General features: G+C 38.9%; 2 protein-coding genes and 1 long non-coding RNA gene across 21 annotated transcripts in view; 1 reads left to right on the plus strand and 2 right to left on the minus strand.

The window, feature by feature from the left end:
- Positions 1-471: 471 nt before the first annotated feature.
- Positions 472-16,214, minus strand: MLH1 (mutL homolog 1). Of its 4 annotated transcripts, XM_080577940.1 has the most exons (19): positions 15,959-16,214; positions 15,430-15,520; positions 15,198-15,296; positions 14,557-14,630; positions 13,412-13,484; positions 12,434-12,525; positions 11,574-11,616; positions 11,165-11,253; positions 9,621-9,733; positions 8,972-9,065; positions 7,872-8,025; positions 6,793-7,166; positions 5,906-6,054; positions 4,095-4,203; positions 3,225-3,288; positions 2,553-2,717; positions 1,788-1,880; positions 1,317-1,430; positions 472-805 (listed from the first exon to the last, which is right to left on the minus strand). In XM_080577940.1, the coding sequence occupies exons 1-19, from the start codon at positions 16,063-16,065 to the stop codon at positions 638-640; spliced, it is 2,265 nt and encodes a 754-aa protein (XP_080434066.1). In that variant the 5' UTR covers positions 16,066-16,214; the 3' UTR covers positions 472-637. The 4 variants fall into 4 exon arrangements, with proteins under 4 accessions (XP_080434066.1, XP_080434068.1, XP_080434067.1 ...); XM_080577942.1 differs by lacking the exon at positions 12,434-12,525 and having other exon boundaries at positions 15,959-16,185; XM_080577941.1 differs by lacking the exon at positions 14,557-14,630 and having other exon boundaries at positions 15,959-16,168.
- Positions 16,122-20,603, plus strand: LOC308188655. The gene is made up of 2 exons (XR_013945666.1): positions 16,122-16,256; positions 16,440-20,603. It is a non-coding gene; the product is annotated as an uncharacterized lncRNA (long non-coding RNA).
- The window catches only part of LOC308188652 (solute carrier family 12 member 7-like), a 78,924-nt gene continuing 77,818 nt past the window's right edge, over positions 19,781-20,886 (minus strand). For all 16 annotated transcript variants that reach the window (XM_080577929.1, XM_080577928.1, XM_080577925.1 and 13 more), the window contains one exon: positions 19,781-20,748. In XM_080577929.1, coding sequence (XP_080434055.1) covers positions 20,657-20,748 — 92 coding nt within the window. In that variant the 3' untranslated portion in view covers positions 19,781-20,656. The remainder of the gene's footprint in view (positions 20,749-20,886) is intronic.

Below are 20,886 nucleotides of genomic sequence, written 5' to 3' on the forward strand. Positions count from 1 at the left end.
CATCCTGCTGGACTCTGGAAAAGTCAGAGGTCAAATTAAAGCATAAGCATTTTTTTTCCTACCTAAGCAGGAAGAATGGCTTCCTGTCACCCTGGAGCCTGCACTCAGACTGACAACTGCAATTCTTCTTTGAAAGGGATTTCATGAAAGGGATTTCATGGGTGCAAACTTATTTGTTACCTGTCATAGGCATCCTGCTTCCATTTTCAGATTCTTTGGTTAAAATGGCACATGATCCCCCTTATTTCAAGCAGGGGATCTGAAACACAACAGTTTATCCAGTACTAAAAAATTAACCTAAGTGCATTCCATGTATGTTTGCGTGACTTGTTTGACAGTACCTGCCTCATACTTTAACTCAAGCTCATTTGTTTTTTCAAGATCACTTAACTTGATTCATCTCTATTATATTCTATTGCTGGATTGTTTAATATTGACACTGAAACCATGAGTGAGGATTTAACTGAAATGTTTTAGTCAAAATATTTCTTTATTCTTTGATAAGTTGAAGGAAAATACATGTTTAATATCATACTAATATGATAGCAAACACCTTCCTCCCTCAGCTGAGATTTTATTATCTATTAAATAAAATAGAAAACAACATGTGTACAAGTCTATACAAATAACTACTTGTTCAACATCTCTCAAAAACTTTATACAGGTCAGACAAGTTAGCAAGCTGTAAGATGTTGCCATCATCTGTGAAGTGTTTAGGAGGTAAAAGGTAAGTCCTAAAAGCTTTATAAACAATGTGTTCCACAGTCCATTTCCATGGTGGTGAAGCAGAGTCAGAATCCTCGTTCTGAAATACAGAAAAAGTAGAAACAAGCTGAAACTTTTACTGTAGGAGAGCATTTCAGCTTTATCAGACTACAGAGACTAAAATTCCATTAGTGTTGAAGTTAACTGTACAGAATGAAGTCTAAGTTCTGCAAAGTCTGTTTTGAGTCGTGCCACTTGCAGAATGAGCTAGCTTAACTGAATGATTAAGCAGGTACTTAAAATACAGTCTGCTTACATTTATATGAATCCCTCTATAGAAATCTATTGCAGCTGAACAAGTTAAAAAGACATCCCAAACTCCAAGGCCAAGGCCTGTTGCAATATTAAGTGCAGTGCACAGCCTGCCTGCTGTTAAAAGGTTTTGTCAGGAGACATACTTCAGAAAACCTCAAGCCCCCCTCTTTCATTTGGAGTCTTGCTGCACTGCTACTCGATTTACTTTGTTGAAAGGAGAGTTGGTATTACAAGTCTATAGTTGAGGGAATTCAAGTCTTAACTCTGCTCATTTAAGTAGTTGCAGATTACGGTACCTGGGAGTGGGTCAGGGTGACTTCATCTATTAAATATTGCTTTCTAATGGAGTAAAACAGAGAGAGTTCTTTACTCAGGCTTTCAAAGCACTCCTTTTCTTCGTCCCAGTTTACCTGTTTCAAGAAAGAGAAATTATTTAATAGAGCCTGAATAAGCAGCCAGAGACTTAAAAATTCCTAAGATGGAAAAGTCATAATATTTTGACCATTTTTGTGTTGGTAAGGTGGAGGTACTGAACAAAAAGGGGAAGAACTGGAGGCATTCAAATCAAAACATCCAATTAGCAGATACAAATACAGAGGTGAAGTACAACTAATCAGTAACCATAGCAAAAGTGTCTGGAGTATGTAACAGTACAGTTGATCAACTCCAGCCTCTCCTTTGCAGTTTCTGATAAGGAATTTGATTCATTTCAGTATTTCCTAAGTGGAAAAAATTCATTTGTGAATGAATTGTTGAAGAACACATACCTCTGTGGCCAGACGAAGGATAAACATAGGTAGTCCTTCCAACAGGGGAATGTAATTATCTATCAGAAGTGGCAAGCCAATCAGATTTCCTTCCTGCAAGGCAATACTGCTGCTTCAGTAAGAAAAAGAATTGTTCTTTCTTGCAGTAAATGAACCAAAACTGTTACGTGTTGTAGGACTGATTTTTACCGAACTTGCTGAGCCTTAAGGGCAGCTGAAGTTAAAAGGTTTTAACACCTGATTCTAGGCGGACATTACAGGAAGGTCAGTGGTGGTATTTAACTTATGCTGCCTGTATTTAGATGTTTTACTGCAGGGAGACCAACTCAGCTTTCTCCTCCACCTCTAACCCTTGACTATACCAGTCCCATTTCTGAGAACACAGGTGAGGTGCCCGAGTTATGGCACCTGCTGAAGCTGTTCAGTTTTGTATGGAGTAGGAGTGCACAAAACAAGAACCATGAACAGCAAATGTGATCCTGTAGATCAGAGTTGGTTAAGCCACACACCTTGCTGGACAGGAGACATGCAGACTAGTTAGTGAAGAGATGACTCATTTGATAACTAATTAATTAAGCTTTGCATAGTCCCCCTCTAAAAGCAGTGAGAGTCCTGAGCCTTTTTTTTTTTTTAAATGAAAGGGGTAAACCACCTAAACCTTACTGGAGTTTGCTCTTAGTAAGTACAGCAAGCAAACTGTTGTGGTTATCAGTTACCAAAATGTAGCACCATTTAGAACAAAGAGCAATAGTAGCAGTCATCTACCTCGTCAATTTCAAGAGAGAAATAGTCTTTCAGCATTTCAGCCTTCTTTTTCAGAAACTCAACTATGTACTCAGCAAGACCTTCTTTTGGGCCATCTTCTTCTGTCCAGCCACTCTCAGGGTCCTCTAAAGCAAGCATTGCAAGCTCATATAAAGGAGCTGCCTCCTAAAAATGGAGGAAGCAGAAATGTTGTTAGTGATCCCACCATGAAAGGCTGTAGCTTTTTCCTTTACAAACAATCTAACTTTACTATACAGCTTTTGGGATGCAGAGCAGACAGTTGTGCTAATCAAGCAATCTAAGGGTAAGTTGATTTCCGATACAATTCTCTGCAGCCCACGATCTTGCTAAGTGTTGATATTTACAGGATAAGCACTAGCATTCTATGTCTAATAAAGGTAGATTGTGTATTGTAATTTTGTCCAGATGTAACAATAAATAGCAAAGCTGGGTGAATAGGCAGAAGCAACACTAGCAACAAGCCCCCAGGATCACAACAGCTGTAGCTACAAAATGACTCAAGGTGTTTGCTATTTTGTATTACTGTGAAGGCAATGGAGTACCACTCTTACAGTGAGCAAAATCGAACCTATAAACATATACATTATCTGAATGGGCAGCCTCACTGTATATAAGCATTTTTTATATAAAATAATGTAAAATTATACTTACAGAGAGCCTTAAGACTCCAAAGTTTGCAAAGTCATAAATAAGTATCTGGTAGAAGAGTTCTTGGCTAAATTGAATTAAAAAAAAAAAATACTAGTTACAGACATGATCATGCATCTCCAAGGTACCATAATGAAAAGGGGAAAAGTAAAGGTCACCTTGGAAACAATAAATGACCATATCCTTTCATATTAATAAAGATCTTACTTTTAACTCAACAGTTTAAGATTCATACACCCTCTCTAGATGTTTACAACTAAGTGTTTCTTAGTTCCTGACATCACCAACACTGATGCAGAGCTGTTACATAAGCATGGAGCTGCTATCAGTTTATTCCCAGATCCCTTATATTTCGTGGTCTTTAATCCTTTGCTGTTCTGCAAGAAATACACAGGAACTTGGAACTTGATACAAGTCCATCTTAAATTTTGTAACAAATAAGAGAATACACTTGTGTCTGGCCCAGTAAGATCTCAGGTGCAAAGCTTTATGTTATGATCACATCCTGCAACTTCTCTTTACCCAAGTGGATTGAGTCACTGACTTTTCTAAAGCCTCTGCTCGCTCCTCTTTCCACTGTGGGTACTGAGTAGTTGCTGTAGGCAAGCATAAAGCAAGTAAAATTTCTTTCCCTTACTCCAGTCTGTGAGCACAAAATGCAGTAGCTGGCATTTAAGATTACACTGAGCTTCTGCAGCTTTTCACAGGCAGTCCAGACATGTTTCTACTGTTTTGAACAGGCTGCTTAATCGTCAGCCTCATGACTTTCTGGACAGGCCATAAGAAAAAATAATTTTCTATCATTTCCTTCTTCTAATGAGCTTGGTAACAGGTAATTATTTGAACTGCCAGCAAGTGTGACAGCTTCTTTACCTGAGTTTTGTTGTATTGAGAAGATACAGTTTTGTCTGATATTGCACCAGAGCCCACTGAGGGCTGACACAGCCAACAAATGAGTGATCACGTAGCATTTCCTGAAGAGCTGAAACAAGGGGAAAAAGGAAAAAAAAGGTTAATGTTCTGTGTGCAACTCTGCCCTAATTTAGTCAGTTGAGTGATTTGTGACTATCTAAAGTCTGGCTACTGTTCAACTACTACTGCACTACAGTTTCTAATATACACATACTACCAACTCTATTTTAAAATGTTAATCATTTCTTTGTATACGCATATATTCATAATATATTAAAGCATAAGTCAGTTTATAAAAATTCACACTTATAATTTAACTGTTAAGAAAAATCTCTCCATTTGATTTGAGCAACCTGACTTTCTGAAGTTGTTTCCAGCCACAGGAGACTAGTAAAGGAGCATAGACTTATTTCAAAGAAAACTGTATATGCAAAACAAATTTGCAACAAAATCTTGTAGTATTAGACTAGGTTCTGGCAATGCAGTAGATTAGGCCCGTAGTCAGTGTCGTCTTCCCTCCATAAGTTTCCAGCCTCTTTTATTTGAAAAAATAAAAGTGCAGAGTCCAGATTCCATGTTCATTTTATGCACTCTGCCAAAAATGTCACTACAGCCCTCAGAAACAGCTTCATCATTATAGGAGCTTGACACAGCCATCACAGCACATACAAAGCATTACACTAAGCAAATTCCATTGCAATATTGTATTCTGATGGAAAAGATGACAAGAAGAGCATTTCTTACACCAGTCTCTTGTAGGTGTTTCTTACATATGTGAAGATGAGAACCTAAAGCAGCTGCACAAGTTGTGCTGTGTACTTTAGGGCATTTTTGGATATTTCATAGCACAGGAATAACTACCTGATTTCAGTATTTAAACCGCAACAGCCTAATATGGAATTACCAGCTTAGAATTAACCAGCCTACTGCAGAACTTATTCTATAGCACCGGTAAAGTGTCAGTACGCGCTTACTAGAAACCTTGATCTTTAGAAGTTGGTTGTTTTTTTTTTTTTTTTAAAAGATTTTTAAAGAGTTATTTATTTCAGAAGTCTGTTAGTCTAGCCATTTTAGCTGTGGAGCTTCTCCCCAGATTCACAATTCAACAATGACAAAAAAACACAAGGTTCCTAACATTTAGACCAACTGAATATTACTGGAATATGACTCAATATGACTCTTAAAGCAACTGAAAGAGCAAAGAAGAAACAACCCTAGGAAGAACTGCAAACATTCCACCTTTTCTCCGAAGAAAAAGAAAGAGTATTTCACCAGTCTTTTTTGAACTCCTCCCATAAGTGGGACAGATCCAAATAAAAATGACTAGCAAAAGCAGTAAATAAGAAAATATGACCATCAGGTGTGTCCCATAAAGTTTTTCTTGTGAATATTTTGTAATCATGCAATTAAGCAAAATTTTTAATGACTATTAATGGATATTTGTTTGAAAATTACGAAATACCATAGCTTTTCAAGCTGTGATTTTTTTGGTATTAGTTATGACGCAAGTTAGAGTTTACAAGCTATTTAGAATGAAGCGTTTGCTTACTAACAAGATATGCAAGTTTTTAGTAAGTTTTCCCAGTATGTCTCATGCTTTTAGCAGCAGACTGTTCAGAGTTTGACCCTTGACATTTAACAATTTTGTTCGTCAAAAGCTCAAGTAAAAACATGCCCCAGTCAGCTCACTGTGTTGCTTTCTTCCCCTCAGTAGTCCAAGCAGTCGTACTTAGTTGGTGAAATAAGCCTAAGAATCAAAGCCACCTGCTTACTTTCATGCGCCCGGCTGCTAATTTCCTCCCGAAGAGTCAACACACTGGTCAAATTGATAATTCTTCTTTTAGGGGTGCAGGCAGCAGTCATCTCCTTTCTGGAAACATCTTTTTCCATTTCTATGTCCGTGTCTTCCCGGGGTCTCTTTCTGCAATACAGAAAAAAAAAAGAATTATGTTCTATCCTCCTATCACTGAAGCAAAACACAAACAGATGGTCTGCTGCATTCACACATTCTACGTTAAAAAAAGGGAAATGCAGGAAGTTTCCCAAAGCTTCCACTGTTTTTATTTTACTTCCTATGCATAATTTGTTAGAAAAAGATAATTCATAACGAATTTAAGACTTTAGTATTGGTCATATTGGATGTCTGTTAAGCAACAAGCCAATGGGCTCTAAAGGACACATTACAAATGTTGACATTTCTAATGATGCCCCCTCACACACTTCTCTGGCCTCTCATAACAGCTCCATGCAGGGGCTATAGAAGATGACAGTGCTTCTATCTTCACTAGGGTAATGTCTGCAAAATTCAGTAATGTAGTTCCTACCTTTCAGTCATACCACAAAATGGTGTCCTCCAAATTGAGGAGGACCACTATTATCTTTCTCAAGTAAAGTCAAGGTCATCATTATTTTTATAGGTTCCTGCCTTCCAGCATGCACAGAAATCCCATTCCAGTTAGAAAATTTATCACGAGTTATGTAAGTTACAGTTCACAGATTAAGTTGAATTTCTCATTAAAATACCATGAGAAGTTATTCTAGGAAAAGTTTTCCTTCTGAAAAAAACACGTCCAAAGGTATCAGAAAACCCTCCAAATTCAAGGCAAAGCCATGAAATAAACAGGTAGGACTGCAAGACCTCAGGAAAGACGAGACTTACCGAGGAAGTACTTTCTCGGGAGACAAGTGTCTACTCTTACTCAGCTCTCCAGGCATTGCCATGTCCTGCTGAACCTCGGCCGCTTCAAGGATATCAGCTATTTCAAGATCACTGACATCTTCCATTTCAGCATCCTGCAGCCTGGCAGGACCCTCTGGAGGTGCTGCATTAACCCCCACTGTCACTTCAGCAGGGCCTGTACTTAGGGGATTGTTCACTGGCTGAAGGAAAGCATCCAGTTTCTGCTCTCGGGAATCAGTGCGGACCATCTGGTGTGCATAGATTTTATCACTGCTTCCTTTTGTGGCCGCAGAAAGGTTAGCTGCTGATTTTACCACCTCACTGGAAGAACATTCAGCCCCTGGAAGCAACGTCTTCATTCAGATATGGGGAAGGAGACATCAACAATAAGTAAGTAAAAGCAGAGACCAATCGCGCTTCTCACAGCACCTTACTGCTCAAAGGTAACTTCCAAACCCCACAGACACCATGTCAGTTGCTTAAACAGGCCACCAGCTTTGCAGTGGCTTTCTGCATAATATGAGTGTCACCATCTTGGCAATTACTGAAATCATTAGTTTGTATTCGAGACAAGGGAATGTTAAGTTTTAAAAACAAAAACTTTTTAGAAGATTACAGTTAGCATACTATGCTATATATAAAAAGAAATTAGGGAAGCTTTTTCCTGCTACTTTTCTGGTTATGTTAAATCCGAAGTGTCACCAAATACACAGAATGAACAATTTCCTCACACATCTTTCTTATAAAAAAGGGCAGAATAAAATATTTAGTGCATGTGAAGGGTAATATACCTGTAAAAATCAAGAAGATTGAACAGATACTTGACAGAAAATTACTTTAAACATTTCCATGCACTTCTCCAGTAAGTTCACTGCCTCATTGTTAACGTTGGTATATTAAAGCACATCCATCCCTGGAACAGAGCAAAGATCTCACGCTACCAGTGTAACAGTGATGACTATCCATCACTGCGTAGCTTGTACTTCTGAAGAAGGTAAACACACCCACTACTGTTAAAATAGCGCAGAGCTATGGCTACTTGAAACATGTATTCTCACCTGAGTGAAGTACATCCTTGAGGAATTAGAGCCCAGTAACTTGCTCTCTACGTGTTGCTGCACACGCTCTAGAATGCTGTCTTCATGAAGGAAGTGGACCTCGTGTTTTGTAGGGTGCACATTCACATCTACATTCTTGGGAGCTATTTCCAGGCTGGAAAAGATTTTAAAGGAAGTTAACCTAAAATTTTCCCTGGATGGCAGAGAGCACACATTGGTTCAGTATAAAGTTTGTCAGACTTGGGGCAAATTACTACACTCAAAGAAGCCAATAATAGTCCCAAAACCTACTAAAGTTGCACTACAGTCAGATTTGTTTGGTATATTAAAAAAAAATTACTCTGAAGAACCCTATTCTGAACTCAAAGTCAGCTTGCACAGGTAAGCTTAAATCAACCTCTCCACTGTACTACTAAAAACCATTTTTAGAAATAGCTTTTACTCACAGTGTCTCATGAGTTAGTTTTTGATGCCCTGTCATTATCAATGACCCCAAACACTGCAATGCAAGAACTTTATTCTTAGAAAGCACTGGATATCATTAAGTTTCACTGGTGAATGACAAGATTTAGTTGCTTACCATTTAGTTGCTTGGTTCTTAAATTTTTCATACTCTCCGATTTTTAAAAGAACAGTCTGGTTTTAGCTATTCTTTGTAAATAATTACTTCCAGTAAGCAGCATGCAATTCACTTTTTTGTTACACTAGCATACCAAGAAGAACAGTAACTATTAAGAAGAGAGATACAAATATAATTCCTAGCAAGAAAAAAATATGAATGGTGTTTGGAAAATTATCTGAGTGGTCTTAAAATCACTGCTGTATTCCTAGTATAACTCATTTTCCTAAGCAAAGAGCATAATGTCAAAGGACTTAAGTTCACTGCTTCTGAAAATTAAAGCCTGTCTTCAATGTTACAAAAAAGAAAGTCAGTACAAACAATTAAAGATGCATGGTGAATTATCTCCTGTCTAGCAATAACCTACCTTAGTACAATACTTAGCACTACCATCGGGAACACAAATGACCTTCTAAACCTACTCACCCTAGCTCCATCCTATAAGATAGTAGCAAAAGGCTACTTTTTCCCATTACTTTACCTTAAGTATAGGAATGGATGTGTACTTTTTGGCAAGTAAGCAGCATACACAGTCTCTATGGCTTTCCGCAAAGCGGTTGACTCTACCAATCGATCTGAAAGAGAACAAAATGCTATTTTCCAAAAATGCTACAGAATAACTAATCCTTCAGAGCAATATCTTCATGCTTTATATTTTCAAAAGGCACGCAGTTTATCCCTCTTTTTCCCTAGACCTCTCCAAGTAAAATACAGGTTTAGGCAATATCATCTTAGTATTTGTTTTATATTTAGAAGTACTTTTCACAAATACTGAAATAACCAGACTACCTTTTCAGTATTTCATACAGTCAAGGTTCATTGCACCCTGCACTCATGTTGCCACAGAAGGAAGAGACCACTCCGTGTTACTGGGCAGGACACCCTCATAACCTCGGTATTTCACAACCTTCAGTTTAGACCCAGTCTTAGCTGCTTTCCAGTACTTACAGAGCAAAACTTGACCCACATTACACATAGAAAAACACCTTAAGATCTACTGTTAACTATAATATTTATCCTTCAATGTTTTCAAGAATTTTTATACTCACAAGATTTTTGCAATTCTTCCGAAAGTTTTGTTCTGATTATTACATAAGAAGCAATGACTGTACAACTTTTTTTAAACTTACGGTTTATGAAGAGTAAAAATATAGATTTCTTCACAGAATAATTTGCATTCGTGATGTAGCCTTTCATTTTAAAGGCCAGATTTGCATCTTCACAGCCCACTTCTATCAATTCCCTATTGACAGTTTGACAAAAACACAAAGTTTCTCCTGTTAATGCAAGTTTCAAACGGTATTCACAAGTAGCAGCACACTGTTCTATGTTCTATTTATGCCACAGTTACAGAAAACTACAGTATGATTTGAGAGCTCCAACATTCTTTGCTGAGCCACAAAACTATCTAACCACAAAAAAAATAATGAAGCGCCAACTGCATTTTCTTTCTTTCATTGGTTTCTTTCTGCACCCTCGTATCTCTCCCTAAGAGAATGTAAAACAGTAATCCAGTATGATTGGAGTCTGTGAAACTACCTACAGTACCTTTTTAATACCTATCACAATATCATAGCCATGTATTGACATAGCATTAACAATTTTCATAACAGATTTTATACTTTTTGTGGTACATTAGTTAGAGAAATCCAGTTACATTTTAGTAGCTTATAAGTATACATTTCTAGCAGCGTGTTGTGCTAGCTGCTGAAGCTCACATAAGAAAGACTTATGGGCTTTGTATTTCCCATTCAACCTCTCTATATACACAAGTGCCAATTTAATGCAAGTTCCTCTTTTAAGTCAAAATAAGCTAGACTAAACACAATCTGAAATTGGGTAAAATAGGTTTCACTTGAAAAAGTAAGATCAAAACATGTCGAAATGGACAACTTATTCAGGACTGTACAAAGGAAAAAACTGTATCAAACAAGCATCGGAAGTAGACAAAAAAATGCATGGCATAGAAATACTGTCTATCTTATTACTAAGCAGCCTCTCTAGTGTGCTGTATTTCCATGTATTACAAGTTAAATTCCTTAAATGTGAATTGTGATTTTAGTAACCAAATCAAACTGACACCTCGGTATTCATGGGGAGACCTCAGAGAACCTAATTCTACATGTCTGTGCTATGAGTTCTTCTCAGCTGAAGATTTAATAAAGAGATTTTTTCCTAAAGTGGCAGATAAATTTTGAATAGATGACCAGTTTTGTTTCCAACTTCTCTGTCTGGTTTACTTAGCCTCAACTGATACAGCTTTTGTCAAAACATTAAACCTTAAGATTTTAGAAAAAAATTGAGAAGACTTCGAAATGTATCAAACAGACTGCAGTATGAAGAGGTAAGATTTTCATGGTGTAGGAAGAGGACAGGAACTCATAAAGAACACAAGTACAGTTTGCTTTTTTAGATTAGCACACAAAATTACAAGTAGGTTTTTCCCTTTCGGCACATTGAAGGAGTAATTTTACAGCTTCCCTATTTTCTTTGATATACTTAAAAAAGAAGTCACTGTCTGCAATACAAAGGAGAGCTTTTTATTACTGCAACAGTCACGCTTCCATGTAATTCACCTTGAAGGCAGGAGAAGTTTGCATAGCCTGTGTTCTTTAAAAGAGAAGGTGGGAGGAGATTCGCTAGAAAGTCAAAACGAAACTCAACGCCAACATACCTGCTAACAGCATTTCCAAAGATGGACCTAATGTTGTCCACTGTTGAGGCATTTGTTAAAGTTCTAACATCTGACACGGTATCACCTTGCTAAATAGAGCAGAAATAAGTATCAATCAGTTCACAGTTCTGTCTGAAGTTTCAGAAACATACTCAACTTAGCAATAATAATTCTAACAAAAAGGTACAATGTAATTATCATGTTTTATATTATTTCCTTATTAATATTCAGAAAAGTAACATGTTAAATGGCACAGGACTGCAGGATGTTAGCCCACATCAAACCTATTCACACTAATACTCCATCTTTGAAAGTGAAGAACATATGCAGCTCTGTACAAAAGTTCTGTTGCTTAAAAAAAACTTGACTGGGTGTATATATGGTGAAGTTAAGGACTTTTTTCACATACCTTTTTAACTGAAAAGCTGATACCTGAGTTATGGATGGCGTACCTGAAAAACAGGTAAGCATAAGACTGCAGTATGTGAAAAAGAATCAAATGTCACTACATGAATAAGTCATGAGAAAGAACCTTGCAAGATGAAAACAGTAAAAACGCAGAGGTTAGATTGCTGTAACCAGGACAGCTGGTAGCTTCAGATCAGCCCATTCCAGAGTACTGGGACCTGACACTTCACCTCCTGGCTGAAGTCTTCCTGGGCAGTAAAGATACTTTAAGTAGCTCATTCAGGGAGTATGCTAATACTTTTGCTACTCTTTGCTATCTTGTTTTCACTGGAAGTGCAAAGCAGTTTTTTTTGGTTAAATTGAATAGATTCTACTTGCAAAGCTTCCATACATGGCAAAAGATGCAAAAAAAATAAAAAAAATAAAGGGACCCAGTAAAGGAACATCTGGTAGTGGTTTTTTTTTGTGTTGTTGTTTGTTTTCTGTTGTTGTTTAAAAAAAACGTGAAATTGCCATTCAGCCTTTTCTTATTCAGCCAAATCTCAATACTCTTACACATTTTTTTTACACTGATTCTTTTTTTCTCAAGTTCATTGAGAGTTCACTCATTTAAGTCTATCATCATTTGTTTGCTGAGATTCTTGGTAATAAGAGGCATGGAGTGAATATACTATGTTTCCTGTATTTTTCTTTATCAAACTGGACTGTTAACTGTTATCCAACACCATACGCTTAAAAAAAAAGCGGAAAAAAAAAAGCACAAAAAATACCATACATGCATATGCCAATATCTCTGAAAACAAGCAAACAAAACAGTGCTCTCCATGGCACTAGAAACCGGAGTTTCTTATTTCAGTTTACCTGCCAACAACTTCTAGTATTTTTGCATACTCCTCACTTGGATTTTTTAAAGCTTTCCTCCGTGTATTTACATTGTAAAAGAGATCTTCAACCTACAGAGATGATCACAATTAAAAAACATTTAAGAAGTCTCCTCTCACTATATAATTAAGATAATTTTTGAATATATACTACAAAATTTTCTGAGAACATTTCAGTTTCTGAAGAATCTGTGTTTGATTTTTTTCCTTACCTGCTTAGGTTTACCTAATAAATTTAAACTCTAGAGAAATACATGGCTTTAAATATTTTGGTACATTAGTTTTTTGTTTTGTTTTTTGAAAAAAACACCACCACCTCTACAAGTACTTGCTTTTCAGTGAAAATTATATTCCTTCCATTGCTGATAACAATGGATTCCCTGATTAGATTGTTATAATGAACCACAAATAAACTTTAAAACAGCTGTTGCAATCAGGGCTATTAATGTTATTAAAACAGCAGCTTAAGTTTTTCATTTTCACTATTTATTGAAACAATATGCAAGTTATTTTTCTATAGTGAGAAAGGCAGAATTTTGAAGTTTACTCTTTATGTCATCCTGTATAAAAGCACAAACGTAAATCTACGTCTGATTGACACGCGAAGCCTGGAGGGTGCATATTCCCACTGCAAGGCAAGCACATACCTGCAGACTCTTTGGCCAGGCTGGCTTCTACTTCCCACCCTAAACCTTGCAACACACATGATCTTTCTCATTTTGAGTTCCCTACTTTTCTTTATCGTAGCCTTCTGTCTCATCCTGATCACATGCTAACATCTGCAGTCCCATCATCTCACCACAAGACCAACTGAAGATCTGCCTATACCACTCCTCAACTTCCCACTCTTTTTTGTGTAATACGCCCCACTTCTTCCCTTGCAACGCAACACATACCAATAGGTGGTGCAAATATAAAGACCAGGGAACAGCAGGATAACATACAAAAAAAAACTTACCGTGATCTGTGTCCCTTGGTTTCCAGCACAGGGTTTTGGAGGGGCTTTAATTTTTCCATCACTGTAAGAAGCTCTAGGCAGAAAATAAAAATAAGTTGTCAGACAGCTGCCAGGAATGGGGGGAAGAAGACAGAAACCCCATCGTCACCACACTTCTCCCAGCAAAGAACTTGGGTTGCTGTGAATTGGCTGCAGCTTCTCCCTTTCTGCTAGCAGAAAACTGACTGTGTTGACCTTAGGGCCCATCAGGGCCACGGGAGAGTGGGAGTAACAGCAGAGAACACGTAGTAGGTAACAGAATACGCATTTTGAAATTGTACTACTGAGACTGATCCTGTAACTGTAGGATTATTATATAGTGATAGTAGGGTTATTGTAGCTTTCTTTAACAATTAGACCTGCATTAATAATAATTCTTCCACTAGACTTCACACTTCAGTTATATTAATAATAAATTATTGACTTTATACATAAGATGTGTTTCCTTTTGGGCCAGTAACAGGATTTTGACCATAAAAGATTTCTGACCCATTTAGTTCTTTCTGAAATTCTGCATCTGCATGACTTCCTAAGGACATACTTCCTTTGACCTCTTACATTCCCTACATAATTAATAAAGACCATCATCATACAGTCTTTTGAAAAAAAAGTCAAGATGTAAACCTTTTCCCTTCTTTTTCATAAAAATAGCTGAGACGTTAATGAGTTTATTTTTGCTTATGTTTAGAGCTCAAGTCTTCAGGAGGATATTCAAAACCCTTTTTGGATAGGATCAGGAAACACAAAATGTTTCTGTGTTCAGAGACATGAAATTTGCAAGACTTGCTGACTGTGTACATACATCATTTTATCCTTAAATGCGAAAGATAAAAGTTAACCCTACACTGGCTGCTGAAGTAGAATTCCTTTTAAGATTTCCCCCACGCACATTTAAATTATACTGTTTAGGTAAAGCCTACCCAGTCTGCAATAAAAATATTTCAAACTAGGTTTTCTCATATTCTGGGCCCTGTTTGTAACTGTCCTAGAAACAAAGTATTCATTCAGTGTCCCCATTCCCACCAATAAGAGCACTGAAAAGAAAATGAAACGCATCTGTTTGTTATTATCTACAGCAGAAGTTACTTGGATCATAACTAGCATACCTGTATGCACACTTTGCATCAGCTGTTTTAGTTGTTACCGTAACATGGGCAACATGACTGATGCTAGCCAATGCCTAGAGAAAGAAAAAGCACCTTTGTAAACCTTGCTCTAGACGTCACTGATAGCTGAAGAATCGTACAAGCTTCAAAGAGCACCACAAAATTCTCATATACTGTCTGCAAATACTTAATAAAAACTCCTGTAAAAATGTCGCTGGGGTCAGTAAAGCTTTAATGACTTTCAGTACCTATAAAACCAGTCTTTATCCAGGACCTTCTTTTGGCTTTAAGTACTGTATTTAGCAAAAAGTCTGTCATCAGTGATTTACCATCCAGTCATATCTTCCATTGCCTTTCACCTGAAGCAACCTTGTTCCTCAAGCAACACTTGAAAAGACAGGTCTTGTTTTACTTAAATAACTTCTTACTCCAGAAATCAAAAAGAATATACACCTCTCACTAGGAATCCATATATTCTTAAAAGACAAAGAAATATATTTTGAACTACATTCATAAGGCAGATTCTCAGAAACCAGAACCTTCTGTATAAAGTTTTGAGAATGAGCAATTATGTAAGCTCTGCACTACAGAAGGACAACAATAAACAATGAACAATTTAAAAACCTTGCTGAAGAGCTTACCTCACCCCTGAAACCATATGTAGAAATACTAGACAAGTCTTCAAATTTTTGTAGTTTACTCGTAGTAAATCTCTCACATACAATGTTGAGATCTTCTTTCTATATAACATGGATAAGAAAATAATGACAGCTACTTTCTGTTTCCACACTTTTCAAGATCAGAAACATTTATAAATCAAAACAAGTGTTAAGAGGTAATACAAAACATCAGCACAGAGCTGTTGATACTCACTCTGATACCACAGCCGTTATCTTGGACTTGGATGAGCTTCAGACCACCTTCTTTAACTACTACCTGGATACTTGTAGATTTAGCATCCAAGCTGTGGAAAGCAAGAAAGCATAGTACAGAACAACCATTCTAGAGAACAAATAACTTTACGAAAGTGGAATTTTAAATTGTTCTTATATAACTGATACATGTTTCTACTCTAGTTTTCAGTCACATTGGAACTTCTGTTTCAAACAAGTATTTACCACCTTCTTCCTTTTTCTTCTAGCAGCGACGTAAATGATTCTAACTCACTATTCACAATTCAGACACGCTTTCAGAAAGTCCAGAGAGCAAGGAGGGTGCCTCGGCCCGGAACAATCCCTTCTCCCCCCACTCCCGGGGCGCACTGCACTCAGCTGCTGCCCTCCACAGGGCTGGCTCACTCAGCCCGCCACAGCGCCCAGGCTGCAGCTCGAACCCAGATGTGCCTCCCCTTCAGAGCGACCGCATGGAGCCCTCGCACCCCCAACCCCGCAGCTCGCCTCACCAGTTCTCTATCATCTCTTTGATGGCATTCGCCGGTCTCTGGATGACCTCGCCGGCCGCGATGCGGTTCACCACAGTTTCATCCAGCCGCCGGATCACGCCGGCCATCGCCACCGTGACAGGAGCGGGGCCCGGCCCGCTGCGAGGCCAAAAGGGCCGGGGGGAGAGGGCGGCGGGGCCGAGCAGAGGAGGGAGGCAAAAAAATGGCGGCCGCCTCAGGGCCTTGAGATGGTGGAGGGAAACAGCCGCGCGCCCCGCACGTTCGCGCCAAGCGGCAGCACGCCCCGCAATTGGGTGAGGTAAGTGTCCATCACTCGGTCGCCCTCCCGCCCCGCGCGGCAATTGGCGGAGGGCTGGGGGCCGGCCTCGGTGTGACAGGCTGGCGAGGTGGGGGTGGTCCGTCTTCCCCTGTCTTCATGTCTGGGGTCATCATTAATTGTAACATGCTAATAGCAATCAGTAAAACAGTTTTCACTTTACAGAAAGAAAAAGAAATCAAAAAAACATCCAGAGGAGTATACTGAGACCAGTCCCCCCTGCTCCTGACACCTGGTGATATGGTTGGCATAACCAACACCATTTCATGAAGCACGCAGCTGCTATCTGCCGGCAGGCTGATGGCAAATCACCCCTTCCACCTCTCTGCATGATTTTTGAAAGCACGTGTGCCCACCAGCACTGTGAAAGCCCTGGGCATGGAGTCCCTAAGATATGGTGACACCCATTACGAAGCAAGGGAGCAAAGCAGCATTTGAGATACCGCCCGTCAAACCCAGCAGCTGTTAGTGGGACTTAGGTCAGAACTGCTGCTGGGCAGCAAAACCTGTGACCCCCATGGCCAGGGGCACCGCCAACACCATCTTTTTTCCTCCGAGGATTGAGTAACTCATGTAATTTTACATGTATTCTGAATCTAGATCATGATTATTAAGAATTTGATCCAACTGGCAGAGTGTCTAGGTGATCAAAAATCTTAGGTAATAAAAAAGCCATGCTGATTGCTAAAAAATCTATCTAATAATGCAACTCTAATTATAACCACAACTAAGTGGCATCCACATTCTACTCAGTATTCCTAAAGAACCTGCTTTAATTCTTTTAGTCCCCATAGCACAGGTAACAGTACACCATCACAGGTGTCACTTCAAACAAGGGGTTTTACAAGGTACCACATGCCTTGGCCAAAGGCATGAAGAAGACACAGTTCCTGCAAGAAACATGTGAAGCGTGAAGCAAAGCCATTTTTTCTGGGTGTTGAGGGTTAAGAGTGTGAAACATGGACTGGCTGTGTCTTGCTGTAAGGTGCCTTACCTTGCAAGGAGGCCAGTAGTCCTGGGAATGCGATGGGAATATCTGGAGAGAGTCAGCAGACTCCAAGATTGAATTTGAGCCAGATTCAGAAAGTAGGGAGGTGGTAGAAGCCCAGCCCCTCACAGAAATGCAGGAGCAGCAGGAGCTGGCAGCCAGCGGGGTGCAGATCACATGCACCTGTATCCCAAAAGAGTTAAAGGTGAGAAGGAAACAGATGTGGAATGACCTTGTGCAAGTCGGTGTCCCACAATCAGATGGGATCACAACATCAGAACTGTTTCGCCAATGGCAAAAGTTAGCGCCTATGCAAAAAAAAAAAAAAAAATCATTCCCCTCCACCCCACCTCAAGGCAAGGCACTAACTGGCAAGTGCCAGAACAGCAGAAAGGAAGGTCTGGTGGTTCCTCCCAAATTATCTACACTGTAGCCTCTTACCACAAGGGGGACCAACACCTCTGTGTTCCTTCAACTATAAAGAAGAGTCAGTCTGGAGGGATTTTACCTGTGTTAGCTCTGGTGGATACTACTGGAGCTGAAGTTACTGTATTACATAGAGATATTAATGGTAAAGAAGCCGCACCACAGAGCACAGAAATTCCGACCCTCCGCCCCCCCCACCAGCCCCCAAACTAAGATTACTTTAACAGTAGGAAATACCACCCCATTTACCACAATGGTGTTAATTGCAACAGTTGAATACATTTTGGGTATTGATGTGTTAGCAGGATGAATTGTTGAAACAGTAAATGGTCACTTCTGCTTCGGGACATCGCAAGGGGGATTTACTATTCAGTCTATAACTGCTTTGTGTGAATTCCCAAAGTGGGATCCAGTTGCGCTGCCCGCACCTGCCAAGGTGGCAACTGTAAAAGAGCATTGCATTCTGAGGGACAGGAGGAAATTACTCAGACCGTTCAGGCACCTTAACAAGTAGGAAAAAGAAACCATGACTGCTTTTAGGAGAATGTAGATTGTAGAGAGCTGACCAAAGTCACACCCCCACTTGTAGTTACAGTACCAGACATGGTTACTCTCAGAAAAAAATACCAAAAATTCACAGCCCTGGAAGGTAGTGCTCTGGTTCCAGGAATTATGTTATAGCAAACAGGTGTACAGGCATCTAGTCACTGGGCCTTGAATAGCTGGCATATGGGTTACATTGGCCCCCATCCATCAAGGGGGTGGTGACGTGTATTCACTGCTGTGGATACAGTGTCAAGGTTGTTCAATAAACCCACCAAACATGCCAATCAACGTAGCACAACTGAAGCACTAGAACAACTCACTAATACAGACCTCCTCACTAAATACATATGACCAAGGAACACACTTTAGTGGACACAATATCCTAGACAGGGCTCAATGGCTAGGTAGAGATTGGATATTCCAATTTGCCTACCATCCCCAAGCTGATGGCTTGACTGAAAGAATGAACGGGATGATGAAGGAATAATTAAAAATATTAACCAGCACTAAAACTTTATAACATTGGAACTTTCATCTTGCTAAATATTTGTTGTTGTTGTTATTTTTTTATTATTATTTCTCTGTTGTTAAATTACCAGAATGTTCATAATCAGACATGCAATGATTGTATCACAACACCTATACTACAAAACATGGTAACATAGGGTTACAGTTAGGGTTAGGGACATTAGGGTTTTGGGTTAGGGTTAGGGCTAGAGTTAGGGCCATTAGGGCTAGGGCTATTAGGGTTAGGGTTAGGATTAGGGCCATTAGGGTTATGGTTCAGGTCAGGGTTAGTGTTTGGGCCATCAGAGTTAGGGCAAGGGTTAGGGTTATGTTAGCGTTAGTGTTTAGGGTTAAGGTTAGTGTTAAGGTTAGGGTTAGGTTTAGGGTTTAGCATTTGGGTTAAGGTTTATTGTTAGGGTTAGGTTTAGGGCCATTAGCGTTAGGGTTAGCATTTACAGTTAGGTTTAGGTTTAGCGTTAGGTTTAGGGTTAGGTTTTACGGTTAGGCTTTAGGGTTAAGGTTAGGTTTAGGGCTAGAGTTAGGGCCAGGGCTAGGGTTATGTTAGGATTAGCGTTAGGGTTTTGGGTTTGTGTTAAGGTTAGGGTTAGGTTTAGGGTTTGGAGTTTGGGTTAAGTTTTATTGTTAGGGTTAGGACCATTAGTGTTAAGGTTAGACTTAGTGTTTACGGTTAGGTTTAGCTTTAGGGTTAGGTTTTAGGGTTAGACATGAGGGTTAGGGTCAGGCTTCAGCCTAGGGTTAGGGTTAGTGTTAGCCGCTTCTAGACAACCAGGGAGCACAGCAAGTTAGGAAAACAACCTGTTGTACTTCAGATGGCTCTCACCTCCAGGACACACCAAGAGGCACTTGTAGGGCCATGGTACAAGGCAGAAGTTACTCATGGATCATTTTGGTATCTTAAGAGTCTTTAGAACTGTAAAAGTAAACAATGACTGAAAACAGGCACATTTCTGACCATAAACTTTGCTTCTATCAAGCACTTAAGTTGTTTGTTCTACTAGTACAAATAAAACACTTACAGTTTCTTTTGGTTTTGTTTTCCTGAAAAGCAGATTTTATTTTCACAGCAGTGTGTACATACAGCATTTCTCAAAATACACAGATTTGAAAACAAGAGACTACATACAAGTCATTGATCTGTTTGCTGTGGTTTACTAATAGCTGTAAGTTTGTTTCCAGCAAGTGGCGGGCGATACTGCATCATAGACTTCCTATGAATTGGACTGTTTGGTATAATTATGCAGTATAGTGCAGCTCATTAAAAAAATTGCACAATTTACTATTACTGTCACCTGAAGACTTTTGAAGTATACATACCTTTCCTGAAATAAAATAGAAAAATACTATTTAAAGCAAGCGTGGCAAATCATGAACCTTAGGGAGATGCTTTAAAATACCTAACAGCATCCTAATTTGAGTGTTTTTTAAACACATTTCTGAATTAAGTTTCCTGAACTAATCCCAACAGGAGCAACATAGCAGCATCTTTGTAAGTGAGGAAGCCAACTTCTCCATTTTATTTAGAAGCAGAGCAGAGACTAAGAACAACAAAAGTTGCTTACATTTCTGTTATGTTTAAAAATAGAATAGCATTACCATTTCTTTTTTTTGTTTCACCACAGATTAACACGTATCAGAATATGCTATATATAAATATCCTAATCCATGCAGCATTTATTAATCCACTACAGAAATATTTTCAACATATATCTTTTGAAAATATAATTTAAATATAATATTTTAGTAAAAAAAAAACAGAACACCTCACCAGAAGATTCAGTTTGCAGATTGTTTTCAATGTGCTAGAGCTCTTAATGAAGCTGCTCCAATTACATCAAATAATGTTGCACATTTTGCCCCCTGCCCCAAGAATCACAAAACAAAACAAAAAAACAGGTTAAGAATAAATGGTGATCACTTCACGTCCACTGCCTCGGACTAGGAGAACTCTGTCCAGACCTTCTGTCAGTACTTCCAAAAACTCCATGTCTGAAGTATCATTAAGTCAAAAGATCACAGAAAAGAAGCAAAACAGCTACTAATGACCCAAGATGTCTGATGTACAATTAAAAAGCAAGTTCATCAGGAAGCTTTCCTGTGTCTCTCCCTTTGCTGCCCAATTATGCT

This window comes from Anser brachyrhynchus (assembly GCF_964034855.1).
Source record: "Anser brachyrhynchus genome assembly, chromosome: 2".
Classification (NCBI taxonomy): Eukaryota; Metazoa; Chordata; class Aves; order Anseriformes; family Anatidae; genus Anser; species Anser brachyrhynchus.